General features: G+C 34.2%; 1 protein-coding gene and 1 pseudogene across 2 annotated transcripts in view; both read left to right on the top strand.

The window, feature by feature from the left end:
- The window catches only part of BABAM2 (BRISC and BRCA1 A complex member 2), a 561,272-nt gene that overhangs the window by 74,910 nt on the left and 463,776 nt on the right, over window positions 1-22,586 (top strand). For both annotated transcript variants that reach the window (XM_051976228.1, XM_051976227.1), the window contains exon 4: window positions 19,745-19,839. In XM_051976228.1, the coding sequence (XP_051832188.1) occupies window positions 19,745-19,839 (95 nt within the window). The remainder of the gene's footprint in view (window positions 1-19,744; window positions 19,840-22,586) is intronic.
- LOC127552277 (60S ribosomal protein L22-like) lies at window positions 1,002-15,392 on the top strand (annotated as a pseudogene).

The raw sequence follows: 22,586 nt of genomic DNA, 5'->3' as shown, positions 1-22,586 counted from the left end.
TCTGTCGTAAGTGGGGGATTTGTCTTTTCTATCACTCTCTCTTGCTATTTACTTAAAAAAAAAAAACTATAAGAACAAAACAGCAATAATTCCTCCCTTCCCCACTAATAGTTATTGATTACATACTCTTGTGGCAGAGTTAAATGTTAAAGACCACATGGTTTTTAACTTTCACAATTCTCTGATCTTGTGATCTAGTCCAACTGCCTCATGATATAGAGGAGGAAACTGAGTTCTAGAAAGAGGCAATGACTTCCTGAGATTTACGTGGTTCACTAGTTGTAGAATTATATCTGAAACCTATGTTGTAGTGCCCCTATTATTTAGAATTTTCTTACTTAGAATAACTAATTGTTTGAGAGGAGTGACAAGTATGAATGGAAAAAGGGGAAAAAAGGATGGATTCTATATTTGGGCTTTTCCTAAAATATTATCTTTACCTCTCTTTTTTTGAAGGGTTCTTTAAAAATTGGGAGTAAATAATGTGTCTACCTCATATGAGCACACAGGTGGCGTATTTATTGATGATAATTGGAATCTAAGACAATATGGTTAGTATATGTCAAAGTTAAACTTTTTACTACCAGAAGGTCATACTTTATACTTATGTTTAAAACTCTCAGTTGCAAAAAAAGCCAGTTTGCCAATGAATTTAAATAAGTAAGAACATTCTTCATCAGCATGATGAATTTAGTCTTTGAATATTGAGCAATTTGTGGCCATATGTTAAATACCATAAGACAGCTTTAAAGATTTGGTTTCTGGCCATTGCCAGATTGTTTCGTAGGAGTACAACAGCATTGAAAAGCATTGACAATGTTTTCATTGGCTCTTGGGGGACATAACAGCTCCTTGATATAACATATAAAAAACCCTGTTTTCAAACAAACCCATTATATGGAGGTGAAGTATAACAGGAATCCATTTTCCCATTGAAATGTGTAAAACTTACTTCTGACTACAAAGTGGAAAAATCAACATGGTAAAGATTGTGTGGGAGGATGGACAGGTAATTTAAAATAGTAGCATTAAATACAGAGGATAAGCCAAGGGATAGTGACAAATGCTCTTATTCTTTTTAGAGTGTGTATTGGTCTTTATAAGACATTAAAAAAAATCACATGTTACTCATTCATTTTCTTCTTGCCAACTTTTATGGTGTTAAAATTGTTTTTTAATGTTAATGCTGATTTCATGCCATAAGGACTGCCAATTAGGAATTTTTTTTTTAACTTCCAGGAGTATGATTCATTATCTGATGAAGTCAAATATTAATTTTTCTCCTTACCATAAGTTCAGAATGTCTATGAATCATTTGTGGTATTCAGTAGGATCATGGCAGAGAGAATGAAGTCTTGTGCCAACAAACAAGATAGTTTTAATTTTGCCACTTCTTCACTTGGACAGTCAGTTATTGGATAGTCCCACTGGCACCAGCAAAGGACAGTGTTATAAAGTATGTTAGCAGGGCCAAGAGCCTCCTAAAAGATTTTCATTAATTGGATAGTTAACTTTATAGTGCCCTCATATAACTCTTAAGACTAAATATTTTTAGTTCTGGTTCTGATTTGTACTGATTGAGGGAATTTCCTCACATGGAACTACTTTTAAATTCAGTTAATTCAAAGGTCAGCTTCCCAAAAAAACCTATCCCCAAATCCTGCATGATTTTAGGTAAGAAAACAAAAACAAACACAGCTTCTTAGCTAATGCTAGAGAAGATAGACAGTAGTTTGGAATTACTGTTATTATATTGTATTAGTAAAGTGGCAAACATTAGATTGATTTCAATTTTCTTGCTCTTACTACCTCCTCTCAAATTTATTTTTATTTTTTATTTATATATTTACTTGTATTTATCTGTATACATGTTGTCTCCTTAAATAAAATAAAAATTCTTTGAAAATAGGTTTTTTCAATTTTATTTTTCTGTCTCAAAGCCCACTATTTTCTTTTATACACACACATTCCCGTATTGATAGATAGCTGTAGAGAGTATGTACATATGCACACTCACATATATTTATATGTGTATGTATTTCTCACTTTTTATATATATGTATATATATACACATATATACACATAGACATGTACATATATACTCACATATAAATACACAGATAACATGAATATATATTAAGAAATTAAACTCAAATGAAGAAATCGAAGAATCAGAGCAGAGAAGCATTGTAGAGATAATGTGGGTTTAGGGACAATTGGAAGTGATAGTCACTGGAATACTTGAGGAGATGATGAAGAGTACAAAAAAGAGGCCACAAATTGGGCATAGGGGCATGCTACAATATTAATGAAAACTTCAAGATATTTCTTAAAGCTTTTTTTATTCCTTAAAAACAGAGTAACCAATACATTTTTTGACTTGCTTTAATGGTAATTTCATCCTTCAAAAAGTAGAGGAAGTAATGGGAAGAACTGGTGCCATGACAGTAATAATAATTAGTAGTTATATAGTGCTTTAAAGTTTATAACTTATTTTACAAATATTATCTCATTTTATTTTCATGATAGTCCATGGATTGGGTATTTATTATCTTAATTTTGCAGATGAGAAAACTGAAGTAAATAGACCTAAAGTCACCTACTCAGGGTCAGAGAAATTAATGTCTGATTTAGACTCATGTCTTGCTAATTCCAGTTTCAGTGCTCCACCCAGTGTGCCACCTTGTTGCTTTTTAAATAGTGAGCATCTACTTTATAGAAAAATATGCCTCATGTGAACACAGAAGATGTGGGTTTGTATCTAGGATTTGACACTTAGTTTTGTGACATGGTCACTGAACCCATCTGGACTTTAATTTTCTAATATATAAAATGAGGTGACTGGACTAAATAAAGGCTGCTTTTAGATCTAGTTCATCAAGTTTCTGATCTGATCTGGCCTAGACATTATTCTTCCCAGGGAAGAAAAACTGGTGATTAAAGTAGGAATGTGGTAACCTTGGGGAACATCTTCCCCACAGATGGCTGTTACAGTTTATTGCAATAATTGTGCAACATAGATTAGATTTAATTAAAATGTGTAGAATATTAGACTTTTATTTTGGCACATTATATCTTACATAAAGGAAGACCCAAGGCTGATAATTAGATGCTTAGTGGTGGGAACATGGTTGTGATGCCAGTGAGGGAAGAATATGACCATGTATATTACTGAAGCTTTTATGCAATGATTTTCAGGCATAAATCATAAGGAAGAAGGTGGTGATTGTTAAGTGGAAAAGCGGCCTTTCTGATTTGGTGTACCTAACTTCATTAGTTCTTCACCCTTTCTAATTATGTGGTAATTAACTGGGATCCATCTCTGCCGTAGTGCAGTTATATGAAGCCATAACTTTTATAGAGAGAGGATAGATTTTTTTGCCCAGAGATGTTTGTTTGATTTTCCTTCACTAATGTCACAGTACAGAGACTGGCAGAGAGATGATTGTACTAGGCATGATATACTATGCATGATGAGGCATGGAGAGTTATATATTTCCCAGAACAATTCAGTAAAGAGCATAACTAGAGCTGAGGCAGCCAACCACAGGAGAAGATTAAGTCCCCAAATCAAGACAAATATTTTGGATTTTCTTATGTGGTTAGGTAATAGATTGTTGGGGGGAGAAATGGAGGTTTTAGTGGTCTGACAGCCAAGAAAGTTAATATAATTTAGATTGCATTGAGAGACATGTAGTGTTCAAAACTGGGGAAGTGATAATCCCACTGTAATTTGCTTTGATTAGGCTAGAGAGAATTGTGTTCCATTGTGAATGTTACATTTTCAGATAAATATATTGGAGAATGTCCAGGAGAGGTTAATTATAATGATGAATACTCTTGAGATTATACCATATGAGTATCAGTTGAAGGATATGAAGATAAAAGAGGGATAGAATAATTATCTTCAAGTATTTGAAGGGAAGTTATATGGAAAAGGGATTAGGATTCATTCTGTTTGGTCTTGGAGTTAAGAACTCATGGCAGTAAGGTGAAAGTTTCAGAAAGGAAAACTTAAGTTCAGTGTTTAGAAGAAACTTCCTAATATCAAGAGCTATTCAAGAGTGTATTAGATGCCTTTGGAGGTGGTAGATTTCCTTTCTTTGGAGGCCATCTGCCAGAGTTTGGATGATCACTTGTTTGGCATGTGGTAGAGATTTTCTTTTTCATGGGTGGGTTTGACTAGGCAGCTTATGAAATCAGATCTCTTCTTCCTCAGAGATTTTGTAAATTTTTTTTCCCCTTACTAGTCTGGAATATAAAGGTACTGTGCCTTCCATTTTTCTTCGTTATGGAAGCCTATGTTTTAGGATCCTAGGTTATAGCTGGAAATTTGGAAGAGACCTTAGAATTCATTCAAGCCAGCCTCTTCACTGTTTAAATGAGGAAACTGAAAGCCAGAGGAGTGAAATGGTTATAGTCACGCTGGGAGCAAATTTAAGAACCTAGATACGAATCCTTGTTCCCATGTGACATATCATTTAACCTTAGCAAGTCACTAGAACACTTGCCTTCTACTCTTGCTGTAACTGAGATCCTTAATTCTCAGTTTTTCTTATGACTAATTGCCACAATAACATGTCTAATGACTCCATTATTTTATTGTAGTGAAGTGTGAGAAGAGGGAATTCTAATTGAAAATTTTTCATTTCCCATTTTTCTGCCTCACCCAGCACTGTTTGGATAGGTCTCCTATCTGACACCTTACTACAGATAGTGGCTTTGCCCACATGTTTCCTGAAGGAGTCCTACATTTTTCCTTTTCTCTTTTTAAACTTATCAGAAACTTGTGTCCTTCCTTTTTGCTATGCCCATCGTTTGTCCCATTTTATTTTTTGACAGCTTTCTCACTATAACGTTTAGAGAGGGTTCAAATCCTGTTTCTTTCTTTTTTTTTTTTTTAATAATTTTTTATTGATAGAACGCATACCAGGGTAATTTTTACAGCATTATCCCTTGCATTCATTTCTGTTCCGATTTTACCCCTCCCTCCCTCCACCCCTTCCCCGAGATGGCAAGAGTCCTTTACATGTTGAATGGGTTGCAGTATATCCTAGATACAATATATGTGTGCAGAACCAAACAGTTTTCTTGTTGCACAGGGAGAATTGGATTCAGAAGGTATAAATAACCCGGGAGAAAAAACATAAATGCAAGCAGTTTATATTCATTTCCAGTGTTCTTTCTCTGGGTGTAGCTGCTTCTGTCCATCTTTGATCAATTAAGGCTCTCTTTATCGAAGAGGTCCACTTCCATCAGAATACATCCTCAAACAGTATCATTGTTGAGGTATATAATGATCTCCTGGTTTTGCTCATTTCACTCAGCATCAGTTCATGTAAGTCTCGCCAGTCCTCTCTGTATTCATCCTGCTGGTCATTCCTTACAGAACAATAATATTCCATAATGTTCATATACCACAATTTATTCAACCATTCTCCAATTGATAGACATCCTTTCATTTTCCAGCTTCTAGCCACTACAAACAGGGCTGCCACAAACATTTTGGCACATACAGGTCCCTTTCCTTTCTTTAGTATCTCTTTGGGGTATAAGCCCAGTAGAAACACTGCTGAATCAAAGGGTATGCACAGCTTGATAACTTTTTGAGCATAGTTCCAAATTGCTCTCCAGAATGGCTGGATGTGTTCACAATTCCACCAACAATGTATCAGTGTCCCTGTTTTCCAACATCCCCTCCAACATTCCCCATTATCTTTCCCTGTCATTCTAGCCAATCTGACAGGTGTGTAGTGGTATCTCAGAATTGTCTTAATTTGCATTTCTCTGATTAATAATCAAATCCTGTTTCTGATATTAGCTGCTTAATTGTGGGAGAGTCACTTGTCTTCTGAGCCTTAATTTCTTCATCTATAAAATGAAGATGGTAATATCTATTGTCCAATATCTTGTGTTTTTTTATGAAACTTAAATGAGAAAGCATTATTATCATCGTTGTTGTTGTTTTGTTATAGCAAAGTGGCTCTGCTTATTCATTTTTCCTCAGATATGGCATGTATTCCAACACCTAGACTTTGTTTAGCAGTTTCCCTATTTGAAGTACCTTCTTTCCTCTCTTCTGTTTGTTTAAGCCTTTACTTTTCTTCATAGTCCAAGTTAAGTCTCACTACTTTCATGGAGTCTTCCTTTACTGATTTTATCTTTTCTTCCTCCAAACTGTAGCATGGATTAGTTAAGCAACTCATTTGTTTCTTAGCATAATATCCTAATTTTATTTATCATTTTATATCCTGCTTCCTCAATTAAATTGAGTCCTTGGAGGTCAGAGAATCTGTCCTTTTGTTTTTTTAGATTCTCATTACAGGACTGTGCATGTAATTAATTGATACTCAATAAGTATCTAAGTATTTGCTTTTGATGCTGTTTTTATATCTGTAAGATTTTCCCTTTTACCAAGCAAGTGCATGTGTACAATCAAATACAAATGATTGTTTTTCCCCCCAGAGGTTGGCAGTGTAGCTAATCAGTGTTCATCTTGGTTACAGCATCAGTTTCTAAGTTCTGGTTCCTTACCCCTCCCTGAAAAAAAAAGTTAATTCTTTTGTGATTCAAAGCAGAAAGGAGCTGATTAGTTTATCATTACATTACTAGATTGCCATTGTTTAGAAAGTTACTTAACCTTCTTAGAGAAGGGGTTTTCTATAACTATGCATACAGAAATAATAATTGAAGTGATTTTTACCCAAAAGAAGCATCTAGAATCCTTTACAGCTTCTGAATGTGTATTTTTCCAGTATCAGTCAGTAAACATTTTTTAAAGTACTGATTATGTACCAGATACTGTACTAAATGTTAAGGATATGAAAAAAGGCAAAAATATAGAAGTTGTCCTCCAGTTCCTTACATATTAACTGGAAAGACATATAAGCACACAAATACATGCAAATAAGTTATTTGCAGAATAAATAGGAAATAACAGAGAGAAGGCACTAAAATTAAAAGGGATTGGGAAAGACTTGTAGTAGAAGATAATATTTTCTCTGGTTCTTTAAGGAAGCCAGGAGGTAGAGTGGAATAGGGAGAGCATTCTGTGCTTAGGGGAAGTTGTTAAAAATGCCTGGAATTAAGAGTTGGAATATCTTGTTTGAGAGCAGCAAGGTGGCCTATGTTACTGGATTGCCATGAACACTTACACCAGAGATTTTTCTTTCGGATTTTCAAATCTTCAGAAAGTTGTTTCTGGTAGTGATTAAAGATATCAGACACACTTGAAGTTTGTTGAATGATGGGTCAACAGATCTATGTTTCAGTTTTGTACTCTCTAAAGTGCTTTTGCTCACAGGGAGAATTCATTTAAGTGTTGTTGACTGAATGACAGTTCATTCTATAAATATCACGTTTGTTTCTGTTGCATCTAGCAATCTGGCTGCCAGCCACACGCAAGTCAATTTACCATCTCTCTGAAGGATTATGAACTTGTCTAAGTGTAGCCTTTAGTGTCTGGGAATCCTGCTTGCTTTAGAATCCCATTTAGTGGGATAACTTAGCTCCTTTGTTGTTGAAAAACCTTTTGTTTAATGTTTTTTTAATGAACACTTAAGTTTTTTGTGTACAATAAAATAATCTTGCTGGGGAAAAAGGAAAAATTAACGACAGATTAACCACATTTATTATATTATTTTACTTTAAGAAGTTGTTTTGTTTCAGAGTATATCTTTGACTTGTGGAACAGTTAAATTTGTTTAGAAATGAACTATGTCATAATAAGATTCAAATGACCAATTTTGTACCTGATTCCCTGCTCTCCCAACTTTCTCAAATGTTGGTTTTATTTTTTTTCCCACTATTATCACTGACTTCCATTGCTGTATGTTGAATAGTTTCTTTTCTTCCTGAAGACTTTAGTGTGTATGGATACTTTGCTTACAGAAAATTATATATGAATTGTTACTGTTCTTTTGAATGTAATTTCTTGGATGGCAATGTCTTTTTGTTTACTTTTGGCTTTTGTTAGCTAAAATTTTAAGTAATCAAATAGTGTACTGCTCTGATGTTAATTATTTGCAGCTTCTTGATCTGTTTCTATTTTGTACTTACTGAGTTTTCAGTGAATGTTGTTTCCAGTTAAAGAGACTGTAACACTTTCAAGAATCATAGATATTAATCTTAGTATATCATCTGATTCAACACTCTTTTTACAGTGGAGAAACTGAGGATTAGAGGGACTCTCTCTCTCCCTATCTTTCCCTCTCATTCTCTTTTCTCCCCTTCCCCATCTTTTTTCCTTTCCCTCTCTACCTTCCTCTCTATCTGTATCTACTTAATTTCTCTTCATTCCCTTTTTAATTTTATTTAATTTTTTATTTTCAAAATTTCAGTTTTTGTTTTGATTTCTAAAAGTTTAACTTTTCTAGGTTTTTGGAAAAATTGTATTCTTCATTTTTCTTGCCTTCTTTTGTTTAATGATCATATTTAGAGATAAATTTTTCCCTAAAGGAAAAAATTCCTTTTAAGTCCATTGCAAAAGGTTTGCTATATTTTCCCATTGTTAAAATTTTCTTGAATAAAAGTATTTATGGAATAACAACTTAAGAATTCATTTTTCAGACTTTGCTGCCATTCTTCAGTTGCTTTTTTCCTGCTCCCCTCCAATTTCCTTCTTCCATTGTTAAGTTCTGCATGGAACTTCCATTTTGAAAAAGGGTTCAGACCAATTCATTTGTGGGACTTTGTCACTCTCACACTGAGAACTGTTATCCCTTTCTCTTTACTTCTTTCTCCCAACCCCTTACCCCCCATTTCTAGTGACTTTTGGGTATTGTCTTCTATCAGAATGTAGGCTCCTTGAGGTTATGGACTATCTTTCTTTTTTCTTGTATTATCCCTGCCACATCATGACATTCCCTATTGTGGTTTCAGTATATCTTGGGTAGGATAAGACATTAAATGGGAATTTTGGAGAAGTTTTGAGGAAATTGCAAGCAATATGAAAAGGCCAACAGATGACAAAGGAAAAGTTTAGAAACTCAGAAATGCATAAAATATATGTATAGTATTATATAATAACTTAATTTTTACAGTAAGTATTGTAAAAGAAGTAAAAAAAAAACCACACTTCTCTGATACTAAGGGAGGTCCAAAAATTTTTATTCTGATTTTCTTGATTGCATCGGAGGAGAGGGCAATAGTTAACTTAGTGCCTGTCAAAGAGTAAAGATTTAACAAATGCCTATTGACTTGATTTCTTTATTGTATATATAATTTGGTATTTGATCTACTAATCTACTAATTCTTTAAGGTTATATTCTTTAATCTCTTGGCCCCTTCCTACCTTTAAGCTTTCTTAGACCATACATCCCCTTTATACACTCTTAAGGTGGCAGCTTATAGGTGCAAAGAGAGATAAGTGGCACAAAATGGTAGAAAGAATATTGAATATAAAGTTATGAAAACTCATCTTCCTAAGTTCAAATCTGATTTCAGATACTTAGCTAGCTGTGTGACTCTTGGCAAGTCACCTAACACTGATTTTACTCAGTTTCTTCATCTGTAAAAAGAGCTGGAGAATGAAATTATTTCTCCTTGACTTGTTTTCTAGGTCAGTTGTTTTTGGTGCTGTATATCTTAAATTGCCTTCAATTTCTTCAATCTTTTGGTTGTATTCTGAATGTAAATAGCAATTATTTCTGCTTTGGCCAGAAACCCTGAGGGTCTTCCCCTCCATATTTATTTAGACTTTTTTTTTGACTAGATGAAACAGGAGATTCTTTGCCTCAATTGCTCCCTAGCCTGAATGGGTGTGACCTCAGTCAGATTGAGACTTGTTGGAGATTTTAGCTTAAAAAGGGCCATCTCCACTTATCCTGATCTTTATCTGGCTAGTGGACCCAGATGTCTCTGGAAGGAAAAGTGAGGCAGGTGGCCTTGTACACTTAAATCCCATACATTTGCATGTCATGGCATCCCTTTCCTGATCCTCTTTGAGAATAAAGGATTGTCAACAGCAACCTATCCTATTGGAGTCATTGCTTTTTGTTTCTTCAATTCTGGTTTTAGGGGGTTTCTTATATAAACTTAAGATTTACCAATTTTAAGCTATTTCTTTTCCTTTTGTTATTTCTTCCAAAGCTTTTATTCATTTATTCCTTGCTTCATTTCTTCTAGGCATTCATGTAGTACTCGGGACAAATCTATTTTAGGCCAAATTTGGGCATATCACTAGATATACATCTAGTACATATACATATAGTACAATATATATAGTAAGTAATTTTTTATAGTTGTCAGTTTCCTCTTTGATTCACTCATCTTTCTTGTTTTAGTTCCTGAATTGAGGTAGCCCCTATTCAGTGCCTCTGGAGTCTGCTGTTCTTTCCCTTTGCCCTGTGCTCCTAGAGTTAGCTTCTACTTCCAGTGCCACGACTGGATACCTTGCTACCATCAGTTTTCTCCAGGGACAGTGTTGTTGGATTCAGTGGACCTTGACTCTGACTTACTATGATGGGCCTGTACTAAAACTCCCCAAGTGGGGACTGCCACCACTGGGACTCTGATTATACTGAGAGCAAAGATAGAGCTATACAAAAGGCAGGAAGGCCAGAGACTTCCCTAGACCAGAACATGAGTTCTTTTTTCCATATTGTAACCATTTCTGATGGGGATGTAGAAGGGTTACTGGAGCCAGAGTTCTGTGCTTATCAGGGGACCTTCAGTAGGAAAAGGTTTAGAGAAGGAATTTTACAGTTTACAGTTCACAGTTTGGAGGTGAGAGTGGAAACTTTTTAAATTGATGGCAATATCTTGGCTTGTCCTCAGCTAATTAAATAGAGTGCACTTGGCACATTTATTTCTATACCTAATTTGAGAACTGTCCCTGAATTTCTGGGGAGATTTAGCATTATCATTTCAGGTGCCTCCTCCGGTGGCTTGCACTAATGAATCACAAAGGCCATCTGGTAAAATTGTTGGTGGACTCTCAAATTTCAAATTATAAAAAAAAATAAAGCTCAGTTTGTTCACTTGCAGAATTTTCTCTACATTGGTAGATACAAATAACTCCATTTGAACTGATTTTTTAAGTATTCAGTGAAGCATAAAAAAATGAATCAAGTACTTGCTAAAGATGCTTTCCATTTTCATGTCAAAGTCAGAAGCCAAATGGAAAACAACAACTAATCCGATATAGGTTAAATATGTACGATTCTTGAAAACATATTTCCATATTTGTCATGTTGTGCAAGAAAAATCAGGCAAAAGGGGAAAAAAACCATGAGAAAGAAAATTTAAAAAAAAAACAAAAAGTGAAAATACTATGCTTTGATCCATATTCAGTCTCCATAACTCTCTCACTGATGCAGATGGCATTTTCCATACCAAATTTATTAGAATTGTCTTTAATCACTGCATTGCTGAGAAGAGCCAAGTTCATCAGAGTTGATCATCACAAAATCTTGTTGTAATGTGTATAGTATTCTCTTAGTTCTTCTTGCTTCACTCAGTATCAGTTCATGTAAGTCTTTCTAGGCTTTTCTGAAATTAGCTTGCTCATCATTTCTTATAGAAGAATAATATTTTAGCCATTCTCCAGTTGATGGGCATTCGCTCAATTTCCAGTTCTAAGCCACTACACAAAGACTGCTATAAACATTTTTGTGCACGTGAGTCCTTTCCCCTCTTTTCTGATCAGAAAGAGTATTCTTTATAGATATTTTTTTCTAGCTAATTCTATTTGTGAGGTACTCCAGATGCTTTTGTTTTTTTCATAAACATTGTGCTAGTTTCATCAATCCATAGAAAATTGTAGAATCTCCTAAAGGAAGACTTCTCTCACAAGAATTAGGCTTAACTCTCTGCACATGAAAAATTGCTATTGTGCAGACTAGGATGAGTAGTTGAATTGGGAACTTGTAGAACTTCTCTACTAATATATATCTTGCAAGATCCGGCACATGGATACTTAACTGGATGTATAATTGAATAGAATACAATAGTGGCCTGAATTGCATTTGGGATATTGTAATGCTTTTAAGGATCCTTAATTCTTCTTAAAGTTGAAATAACTTTTTGTAACATCATCATTTTTTGAGTGATGGTATATGACTCTAAAGCATGGAATTCTTTGAGGAACCAAGGCTGTGAATCTTCTAGAAGACATTAGACAGACAGATAAAAAAATGGTGGCTATAGATAATAATAGCCAGTATCATATAGCTACCATGATTTGTATTAAAAATGAAGATAACATTCAGATACCTGACTGGTAAAAAAAAAAAAAAGACAATATTTATTATGTAGCTCAATTGTGAGAGAATAGAGAAAGAATGTATCATGCAGTGATACTCTTTCAATGTTAAGAAACCTAGAAGAAATCTGCCATTATGTTGGGGAGGATTTATAGGGATAAGAAACCCAAGTTTAAGCTATAATCTATGATGTTGAAGGGGGTAGGTACCCACATCTGTGAGATAATAGATCTATTAGAGTTTTGAATTTTCTACCTTACAGAACTTACCACAAGGATCAAATGAGGTAATGTATGTAAAATACTTGATAATTATAATGTGCATAATCATAGAAATGTGAACAATTATTTCTAGGCTTCCACATAATTTACTTCAATTTTTCAATATTATATTGTAAAATTCCTTTTCAAAATTATACTTATTTCAATCTGCTTCTAAAAAACACAAGCAAAAACAAAAAGGTCGAGAAAGTTCAGTCTCTTTTTGTGGTGTCAGGTACATTGTAGTCATTAAAAATGAATTTTAATAAATTGAACTAATGAAGCCGTTTTTGCATATGCCTATGAAAATTATCAGGATGGGAAATTTCTGCTTGAGAATATTTATTGATCAATAAAATGATGCTAATTCATAGCACTTAACTTTAAAATGTGTTCAATTTAAGTACTCAAAGCAGTATCTAGAAAATATCAGGTTAAAGGTTTAGTTTAAACCTGTTATATAGTATTTGAAGCTTCATTATACACCGCTCTTCAATTAAGCAGAGCACTACATATTAAGGTTTTACCAATATAATTGGTTCTCCTGATATTTATAAATAAGAATCATGTGGCTTAATTTTCTGAAAATTATGTTTTATGTTGAGTGATTGAAGCAAATGAAGGTATTTAAAACAGAGGAGAAAAGAGTAAGAGGAGATATGATCATTGTTTTCATATATTTAAATAAGTGCGAGGAAAGAACTTGGACAAACAGAAATTATAGGGAGGCAGAAAAATATTTTTAATAACTAAAGCAATCCAACAGTAAAGTGGACCTTATAAGATAGCCAGTTCCCAGTCACTAAAGTCATTCAGCAGAAAGTACTGATTGATACAGATACAAAGAGTACAGAAAGTACTCTTTGATACATTAGGGTTAGGAGAATTGGACTAGATTAGGAATCTTAACCTGGAATCTGTGAACCTTTATACTTGTCCAATATAATCCTTTGCATTTTCTTTTATATCTTTAAAAACATTATTCTGGGAAATCTACTGATTTCACTGGACTGCCAGAAAGGACCATAATGCAAAAAAAAAAAAAAAAAAAAAGTTTTAATACTGATCAAGTGATCTTTGAATACTTTTAATTTTTAAAAGTCTATATAGAGTTTTCTCTCCTCTCCCCAAGTTTTTTTCTTAGAATGGTGATTTTTGTCCCTGAATCAAAAGATGACAAAGCTGATTTAGGGCTGCGTGCCCTTTAATGATCCATGGAAGAGAACAGTGGCTAGGAGGTACGAAGAGGTGCTTAATAACTGCTGATTGATTTATCATGATATAGTAGAAAAGACACTGTATGGGGAGCCATAAGAAGGAAAAAGGAAACAAGAAGGAAATAAGTATTTATATAGCATTTACTATGTTCCAGGCACTTATTATTACCATTTAACAAATATCTCATTTGATCAGAGAGCTCTTTCTGGCTCTATCAACAACTAACCATGTCTATGGCCCCAAGCTACTAAAAAACTCTCTGGGTCTCAGTTTCTTCATCTGAAAATTAGATTTAGCTCTATATAATGGATATGGATTCTTCTAGCTCTAATTTATCAGTTATAGTTTAGTTGTATCTAATTCTTTATCACTGTATTTGGAGTTTTCCTGGCAGAGTTATTGGTGTGGTTTGCCATTTCCTTCTCTGATCATTTTATAGTTGAGGAAACTGAAGGAAACAGGGTAAAAACTTGCCCCGGATCACATAGATAGTAAAATGTCTATGGTCAGATTAGAATTCAGGAAGCTGAATCTTTCTGATTCTAGGCTAGGTACTCTGTCACTTGAGCCACCTAACTGCTTTTCTTCTAATTACAATATTTTGCAATTCTTTGATTTTTGTTTTGTAACTACACATGAAGCTTCTTCAGATATACATTCATAGTAGAGATAGTAAAGATAGTTATAGCAATATTATCCACTAACTAGATTTTTTTTTTGGGGGGTGGGCAATACTGTCAACTAGCTAGATATTTTTTTTTCTTTAATTATCAATGGGCCATTCCCTTTTATCTGTTGTCTTGCTACCCTTTCTTTTCACAAAATTTTAGAGTAACATCTGGAGAGTAGAAAATTTGTATTCCATATTATCTTCTCCAGGTGAACCTAAGGAAACATGTTATTGCCTTTATTTAATTTATGCCACTTCTTCACTTTCACTTCTTCTCTTTCCCACCTCTCAAGATTTTCTATTTTAGTTTTTGTTCTTTTAGAAAAAGTTAATTATCTTTTGTTTCCCCGTCATCTTCATTTCCCAGCATATTCTTTCCTCCAGTATCCTGCTATTAGAGAACAATTCTTCATAATATAAAAATTCTTTTAAAAAGTTCAGCAGAACTAACCAATGTGTCAACCCAACTCTGAATGGAAGTATGTTCACTAGTCTCTATCCATTGACTGTTTACTCACCACTCAGATACAACATCTGAAAAGAAGAGAGGAAGGTACATTCTTTTCTGTCTTCTTTCTGTCTAAGCATAGTCATTATTTATCATTTCTTTAGCATAATATTCTATTATGTTTCTGGCTTCTTGATCACTGTGGTATCTATGAAGAAATCTGTGATGAAGGATGGCAAAAAAAAGGAAGCAAGCCCTCAAATTTATCCTGGATTTTATCCATTCTGTGGAATATGGGATTATGCATGCTGCTAGTTTTGAGCAGTTTTTTTTACAAGATTGAATCAAAGTGAATGTAAAGGATAGTGACCTCATTGGCAGAGTTGTAACCATTGAGAGAAGCAAGAGTAAGTTAATCATGATGTCAGAGATGCCATTTTCTAAAAGGTATTTGAAATACCTGATAAAGAAATACTTAAAGAAGAACAATTTTTGGGATTGGCTCCCAGTAATGGCCAGTAGCAAGGAGGATTATGAATTATGGTATTTCCAGTTCAACCAGGATGAAGAGGAGGAAAAGAAAGAGGATTAAAGCCTCTTGGATCTGGAACCCTTTTGTATATGATCTTGAATAAAAGTTGAATCAAAAAAATATAATACTATTATGTTAACATGTTGCATTTTTTCCCCCTATTTCCAAGTTAATAAGCATTTACTTCGCTTTTAGTTTTTTGGTATTACAAAAAGTGTTAATTTAAATATTTTAAAGGGATTTTTCTTTTTATCATTGGCTTCTTTGAAATCATTTTCTAAGCATAATTCCAAACTGCTTTTCAGAATGATTGAATCAGTTCACCACTCCTTATTAGTGTGTAGTGTCCGGACTAGCTCTCTGGAGATCTTGGGACCAGTTTTGGTCTTAGTAGAGGAGTGCAGGAGGCGGGAAAGCCACCAGGAAGATGGTCAAAGATGGAATGTCTCTATTTTCCCAACTTCTCAGCCCTTAAATACCTTAGCATGATTACATATAGTACACTAAGTATGTGTGAACTAGAAAACCATTACTCATCATACTAAGTACTAAGTATATGTTAACTAGAGAACCATCATCTCATTAATCACACTGAGTTAACACCTTGCTGTAAGTATCTTTGCTTCAACTATACTTTTCTCAGAGTTCCCAATATTTGTGGGTCCTCTACATTAGTATATTAATGTGCGTGTCTTTTCACAACCCCTGCAAAAATGACTATAGCATAACTTTATATTCTTTCTATTGTGTACTTTTATTCATATTCTTTTGTAATAATTATCAAAATAATATTTCTGATTTAATAACTAGAACAGCTTTTGTGCAAGTCATTTCCAATAAATATTTTACTTCCTTGCTTTTCTTTTTAGTATAAAAATAATGCCAAATTTAATTTAAGGCATGAATTTAGCAGTGTCAAATCTAGGTAGTTTCGAAATTTATTCAGTGAACATTTGATGAACAACGGCTTTGTGCATGTTACTGTATTAGGTCCTGGAGATTGGAGGCAAAATGGTGAGAACCATAAAAAGGAAATTTTGTCAGTCAGTGAACTTGCATTTATTAAGTTTCTTCTATATGTTAGGTATTGTGCTAAGTGCTAGTAATACAAAGAATAGTAAAAAGCATTCCCTGCTTTCGAGGAACTCACATTCTGTTTGTGGGGACAACACAAATAGCATCTAGGATAAATTGGGGGGTAGCGTCAGAGGGAAAGCACTAAAATGAAGAATAGGAGAAGAAGGTGCTACTTCACCTAAAACTTGAAGAAAGCTGGGAGAGCTCAGAAATAGAAATGAGGATGGAGGGCATTCCAGGCATGGAAGATCAGTGAAAATGCTCTGAGGTTAGAAATAAGTTAAAATCAGCAAAGAAGCTAGGAACTTTGGATCACAGAATATATGGATGGCATAAGATTTAAGAAGAATGGAAAATGGAAAAGCAAGGCCAGGTTATGAAGAAATTAAAAGTATTCTGTTTGTAAAAGGGAATTATTTGAATTGATTGAATAATCTGGGTACAAAACAATGAGGACCTGCATCATGTGGCTATGTCAGTGAAAGGAACAGATTATATACAATGGGAAGAAAAGGGAAGGAAACAAGCATAAATATAGAGCCTACTGTGTTTTAGACATTATGCTAATTGCAAGTATTATCTCATTTGATTTTCATAACAACTTTGTGAGGTGGTGCTTCTACGTGAGATGTTGCAAACATATAAAATACAGGACATGACAACTGATTGAATAGTGTGGGGCAGTGAGACAAAGTGAGGAATTGGCGTATAAGACTTATGTTGAGAGTTTGGAGACATGCAAATCCAGCTGTTCTTTTCATTGAAATTTAAACTTAAATTACTTTCTCAAGTCACAATATTACACAGCTGGCTTCCAAAACTTTCTAATTTACAATAAAGTGATAAATTCAATAGTAGAATAGAGTAAATCAGTTTTTCTGCCTCATCTCAGCAGTCCAGTATGGTAGGAGGTAGAGCTTCCCTTGGGTAATTTTATGAAAAACGTTATCTAATAATGGAGAAATCACTGTCAGTGAAGGCAGGGAAAGACTGCTGGTGGAAAAATATAGAACCTAGCTAGTGAAATTATTTAAAACTGAGGTATAATGTTACCTGTATTTTGATCTTTCTAGTGGAAAAATGCCCAAAACTACATTAGTACTTTTTGGGTTTGTATCACATGTAATACTTGAGATGTCTCTAGTAGCCCATTGTGGCTTGTAGTTTGCCTTTTGTAAGACTACAGAAAGATAATAATGTCACTTCATTATGTAACATGGTATTAGTGGATGAGAACCTGAGTTTGGAATTTTGAATTCAAACTCCAGGGCTACTGTGCCTGTGTGGTATTGTGCAAGTCACTTTATGGGCTTATTATGTGATCCTTTGATAATAATTAACCAGTGAAGGAATGTAATATATCATTTGATGACCAGTTAGATGATTAACATGCATAGTTTTAAATAATTGGGCAAGAAAGAAATTTATTAATAAGAATTTCTTTCTTGCTTACTGATAAAATGATAGCAGTTTCTGATGTTGAAATATTTGATAATGCCAAGGAATTTGATGGCAGGAACTTTCTTTTCAGAGTCTTCAAGGTAAAGTGGCTCTAGCACCTGCAGGAGCAGTTGGCAGGTTGCATCTGCATATAGGTTGCTTTCCAGGATGATGTCTGAAGATATTTTCCAAGACGTTTGGGCGCAAGGTTTTGGGCTGCTTTCATCAGAATCTGAGGGGAGATGGTGGTCAGAGTGGTGCTTTGACTTGCCAGACACATATTGCCTCTTGTCTCCCCAGGGTCCCTGACCCTTTTCCATAGGAACTGCTTGTCTAGATGATTGCTTTTGAGGCCTGAGTTCAAAGCAGTACTACTTTCTGGGTGCAATTGTAGAAGAGAAGGAGCACAGGAAATGATGTTGGTGCTTTTACATGGCTGTGCTATGTGCTTAACCATATCCAAGGGCTTTCTATTGCTTTCATGGATGTTGGAAAGGGAATAAGGCAGAAATTCTCAGACTTTCTTGATTCATGGTGCCTTTATGTCTTTGTAAATTTTTCATGGCACCCCTATGTTAATTGAAATACCCCAAAGTTCTCTTTATTACATAGTCAGGTTAAAAATTCAAAATATTCTACTGTGCCCTAGTGGGTTTTATGTGGTACTCCTGAGCACAATTTGGAGACTATGGATGTAAAGAGATCAATGCTTGTGTTTAGAGCTCAGCTGTGATCCTTAAATTAGAATGGTGAATAAAGTCAAGGGAATATTCCAGCAAGAAGTTCATTAGGCTCCTATCCTCATAGCCCTTTGCCCTCCACCAAATCAGATTTCTTGCTGCCCAAAGATTTTAGCCAAAATGTCCTTGTGGCTTTCTTGTGTCAAGTTAAAGTATTTGAAAGGATGTCTCAAGTACAAAATAGAAGAAAAACCCTAAGGAAAGACTGGAGCGCATGCCCACAGAAGAAAATCTTAATGTTTTCTATCTCTTCTTAGTTGGCTTCATGTTTTTTGAGTGCACATCCACAGTATACCCACTTTTGTTGTTTTTCTGACTGAGTTTTCTTAATGGGAAATCTTGGGGTCTCTGACTTTCAAGAATGGAGTTGCTAGGACTTGCTAAACTCTATACTTTTCTGCTATGCTTGAATTTTATTTTGCATCAGAGTACATGTTCCCCATATTTGAAAGCAAGGAAAATGCTCTGCTCTTAAATGTGTTCCCATTTTCTGTCTTGAACATAGTAAGGACTTAAAACTTTTTAGGCATATGACTGCTAACCATAATTGCACAGGAGTCTGTTCTATGGAGAGTAATCAGCAAATACTCCATATGTGATTGTATATATTTACCTAATTTTGGTTGTATTCACAGTGTTTTGTTTTGGACTGGATCTGTGATTTCACTGACTAGAGGAACTCTCAGTGAAGAAGCTACCTCTACCATTGCACATTTTAATTCATCTGCAATTTGAATTTTAGAAAGAATATTGAATCACTCTGGGGTTAAGTGGCTTGCCTAGGATTACATAGCTGCCATATATCAGGCAGGATAGAAGTTACAAGATGCAGCTTCCAGTTCAGTTTCCTATCCATTATGCCATATTCATTCTCCTTATAATTTGTTACATAATGCATCTATTTTTAGTTTTTAGATGCTAGTAAAACCTTTTTGTGATTACATATAATTTTTAATGTATATATATTTTAGAATTTCAACATAATGAAAGACATTGTCTTTTTAGAAAAAAGAATTAATAATTGTTGCTTCATTTGTTTTTCCTTAAATTGCATTAAAAACAAAAAAAATAGATTTGGAGTCTGGGGTATAGCACTAGGATATTTTGACCTTAACATAGAATTATAAAATGCATTTTAATTTTTTTCTACCTTAGGGGATATTATTTTCAATGCTCACTACCCAGAGTTGCCCCCTGATTTTATCTTTGGAGAAGATGCTGAGTTTCTGCCAGATCCTTCTGCTCTGCATGTGAGTATCTTTGGCATACTTATATGATGATTATTTGATGTTGAGAAAAAGAATTGGCTTTAAATAGCGATATTTGCTTGTTATGCAGTTTGCCACCCACCCCACTCCTTGTTATCCATACCCACATGCATTTTTTTCCTTGACATGTGAATAAACATAACCCCTTTGCTGCTGTAATGTTAATAATGAGATCACTTAATACAGTTTTTTTTTCTGAATGTTTTAATCATTTTAAGAGAAGTTGGTTTTCTGAAAGAGAGGCAGGTTTTCTACTTTCCCTATGCTTTATTGTACAAAAATAGCGAAGTTCTGAGTAATGATCATAAGTCCAGTGAGAAACTATACTAAGTGAAGTCTTTTATTCTAGAACTATAGAAAAACTTATTTAGAATCTTCTCCCTCTTTCCTCCTTTTCCCCCCAAAAAAGCTCTAGAGTGAGGACCTGAGCATTTAGAGGAGCCCTAAGTGATTAGTGTGGTATCTCAGTGCTTATAGCTGGAGAGTCTAGGCCCAGGAAATCTGAGGTGCTTGACACAGTGCTGAAATGTCAGAGAGGACTCTGAATACCTAATACTCTAGTTCCAGAAGGTAAGAACTTTAGGGATTCAGGGTAATAACAACCATCCCCTTTGAAAGTTTAGCAGGAAGCAGAGTCTGGCCCTGGCATCAAACCCCACTTCAGCAATGCGAGATAGAGAGATGATTATATCAAAGAAAAAATCGTGCAGTATATATTTTTTATTTTGAAAATCCATCTTTTTAACAATTGCAAGTAGAGACTTAAAGAAAAAAACATTTGTTTTCCACAAGGATTATATAAATACTAGAAGAATTATAGGAAACAATTTAAACAACTCTAATATAAAGTTTTTTTGTGGGAAAAAAATGGCAACTCTTAAGTAGCTTAGAAAAGAAAGTGCTAAACCTTAGCCAAGAAATGGAATCCTGGGAACTAGAGAAGACCTAAGGAAATCATTGCTGCCATGAGAATGTAAAAAATATTAGAAAATCAAGAGATTGAAAAAGTAAAAAAAATATGAGATTTCTGATGTAAAAAGTAGCTAAACCAGAAAATAGATCAGAGAGAGATAATTTTGAGAACCATTGGACTTCCTGGAAACCACTATTTAAAAAAAAAAAAAAAAGAGAGAGCTTTAAAAAAAGAGCTTTAAACAGTCATAAATGGTAAACTTCCCATATGTATTAGATCAAGGGCAAAGTAAAGTTGGAATGGACCCACCGATCTTCTCTTGAAGAAGCACAAAAAGAAAAGTTGTATGAGCATTGGAGCTAAACTCCAGAATTCCCGCATAAAAGGGGGGGGGAATGTTTGAAGAATGTAGAAAGAAATAATTCAAGTACCAAGGACCTACAATCAGAATCTGGCAGCTTCAGTCAAAAATGAGAGTTCTTGAATTTTAAGATTTCAAAAAACAAAGTAAGAATTATAAAATACAAGAATCAAGAGAACTTAGAAAAATAAAAATAAATTTATTTGAATAATTGGAAGAAGTTGTGTGATGCTATAGTGCTGACATTCTAATGAGTGAAAGAAATAAGATTACCTTCAGAAAATTAATATCTTTAAAGGAAAGAGTAAGACTGAAAAAATAGATGAGCTGGGGATAAATTTGTTCTGTTGTGAAGATATTAAGAGAGGATAAAATGAAGAATATGTAGAAGGAAAAAAGAAGATGGTAGAATTTGATAGTTCTCATAGTTGCGGTGAGAATGTACAAAATGTCAATGAAGTGGGCATCAGATGAACCTAACTCCAATCTGAGTTGGACAAACCAGAGGTTGAAGGCAAAGATACACATATACACAGAGTTTAGTATAGAAGTATATCAAACTCAACTGAAGAACATTGAAATTTGGTGTAGGATTGTTAAGAGGGAGGATAATACTAGGAGAAGAATAGTTACCACAAGAAGTCAAATTTTCTAATCTTGATGGCAAGAGGAAAGAAAATATAAAGAGTAGACTCTAGAGATGGACAGTTGGTGAATGATTAAACATTGTGCCATAAAAAAATGATGACTTCAGAGAACTGAGTAGTATGAATTAATGGAGAATGAAGCAGGTCCATGGTAGAGAAAAGAAAGAAGTTTAGCAGGAAGCCACAAATAAGGATGTCAGTTTTGAAGGTAATATGTAGAATTTATTATGTACTTTAAAAAAATAAGTGCTATGAAGTTTAGATCCATGGTTTCATATAGAATCACATTTTTGTGTTTTGCTATGTATATGGAAATATTCTTTTCATTTATCAAATTCAGAATTTTAAAAAGTTAAATTAAAAAAATAAATCAATGCAGCCCTTTAGGATATTGGCCAGAGTACTCTGCATGCCATTTAAGTGAGTCATATCTGAAACATTTAGTTCGTTTGAACATAATACTTAGTGCTTACAATAGTTTTCTATTGGACACTGAGAATTAACATTTTAGTCAGCAGAACATTTTTTAAAATTGTTCTAGTAATCTTTTTGAGTGGTAGAGTAAGTGATAAAATTGGGCTGGATTTCAACATTGTCTCAAGAATGAAGATCATGTCCTGCACATGATGGGTTACCCTGCATAAACAATTTATTAGTTGGAGTGAGAAAATACTGGAATTAAAATGTGATTTTACTTGGACAAGATTGTTTTTTGCATGGTTACCACAGAGGGGATTTGACTTCTTCATTTAATATTTCTCTATTATATAAGAACTGTTGCTTTATCTTTACTTGCTCAAGAATAGCT

This window comes from Antechinus flavipes, chromosome 2 (assembly GCF_016432865.1).
Source record: "Antechinus flavipes isolate AdamAnt ecotype Samford, QLD, Australia chromosome 2, AdamAnt_v2, whole genome shotgun sequence".
NCBI lineage: Eukaryota > Metazoa > Chordata > Mammalia > Dasyuromorphia > Dasyuridae > Antechinus > Antechinus flavipes.
The sequence above is the reverse complement of the archived record's forward strand: the minus strand, read 5'-3'. Positions and strand labels throughout refer to the sequence as shown.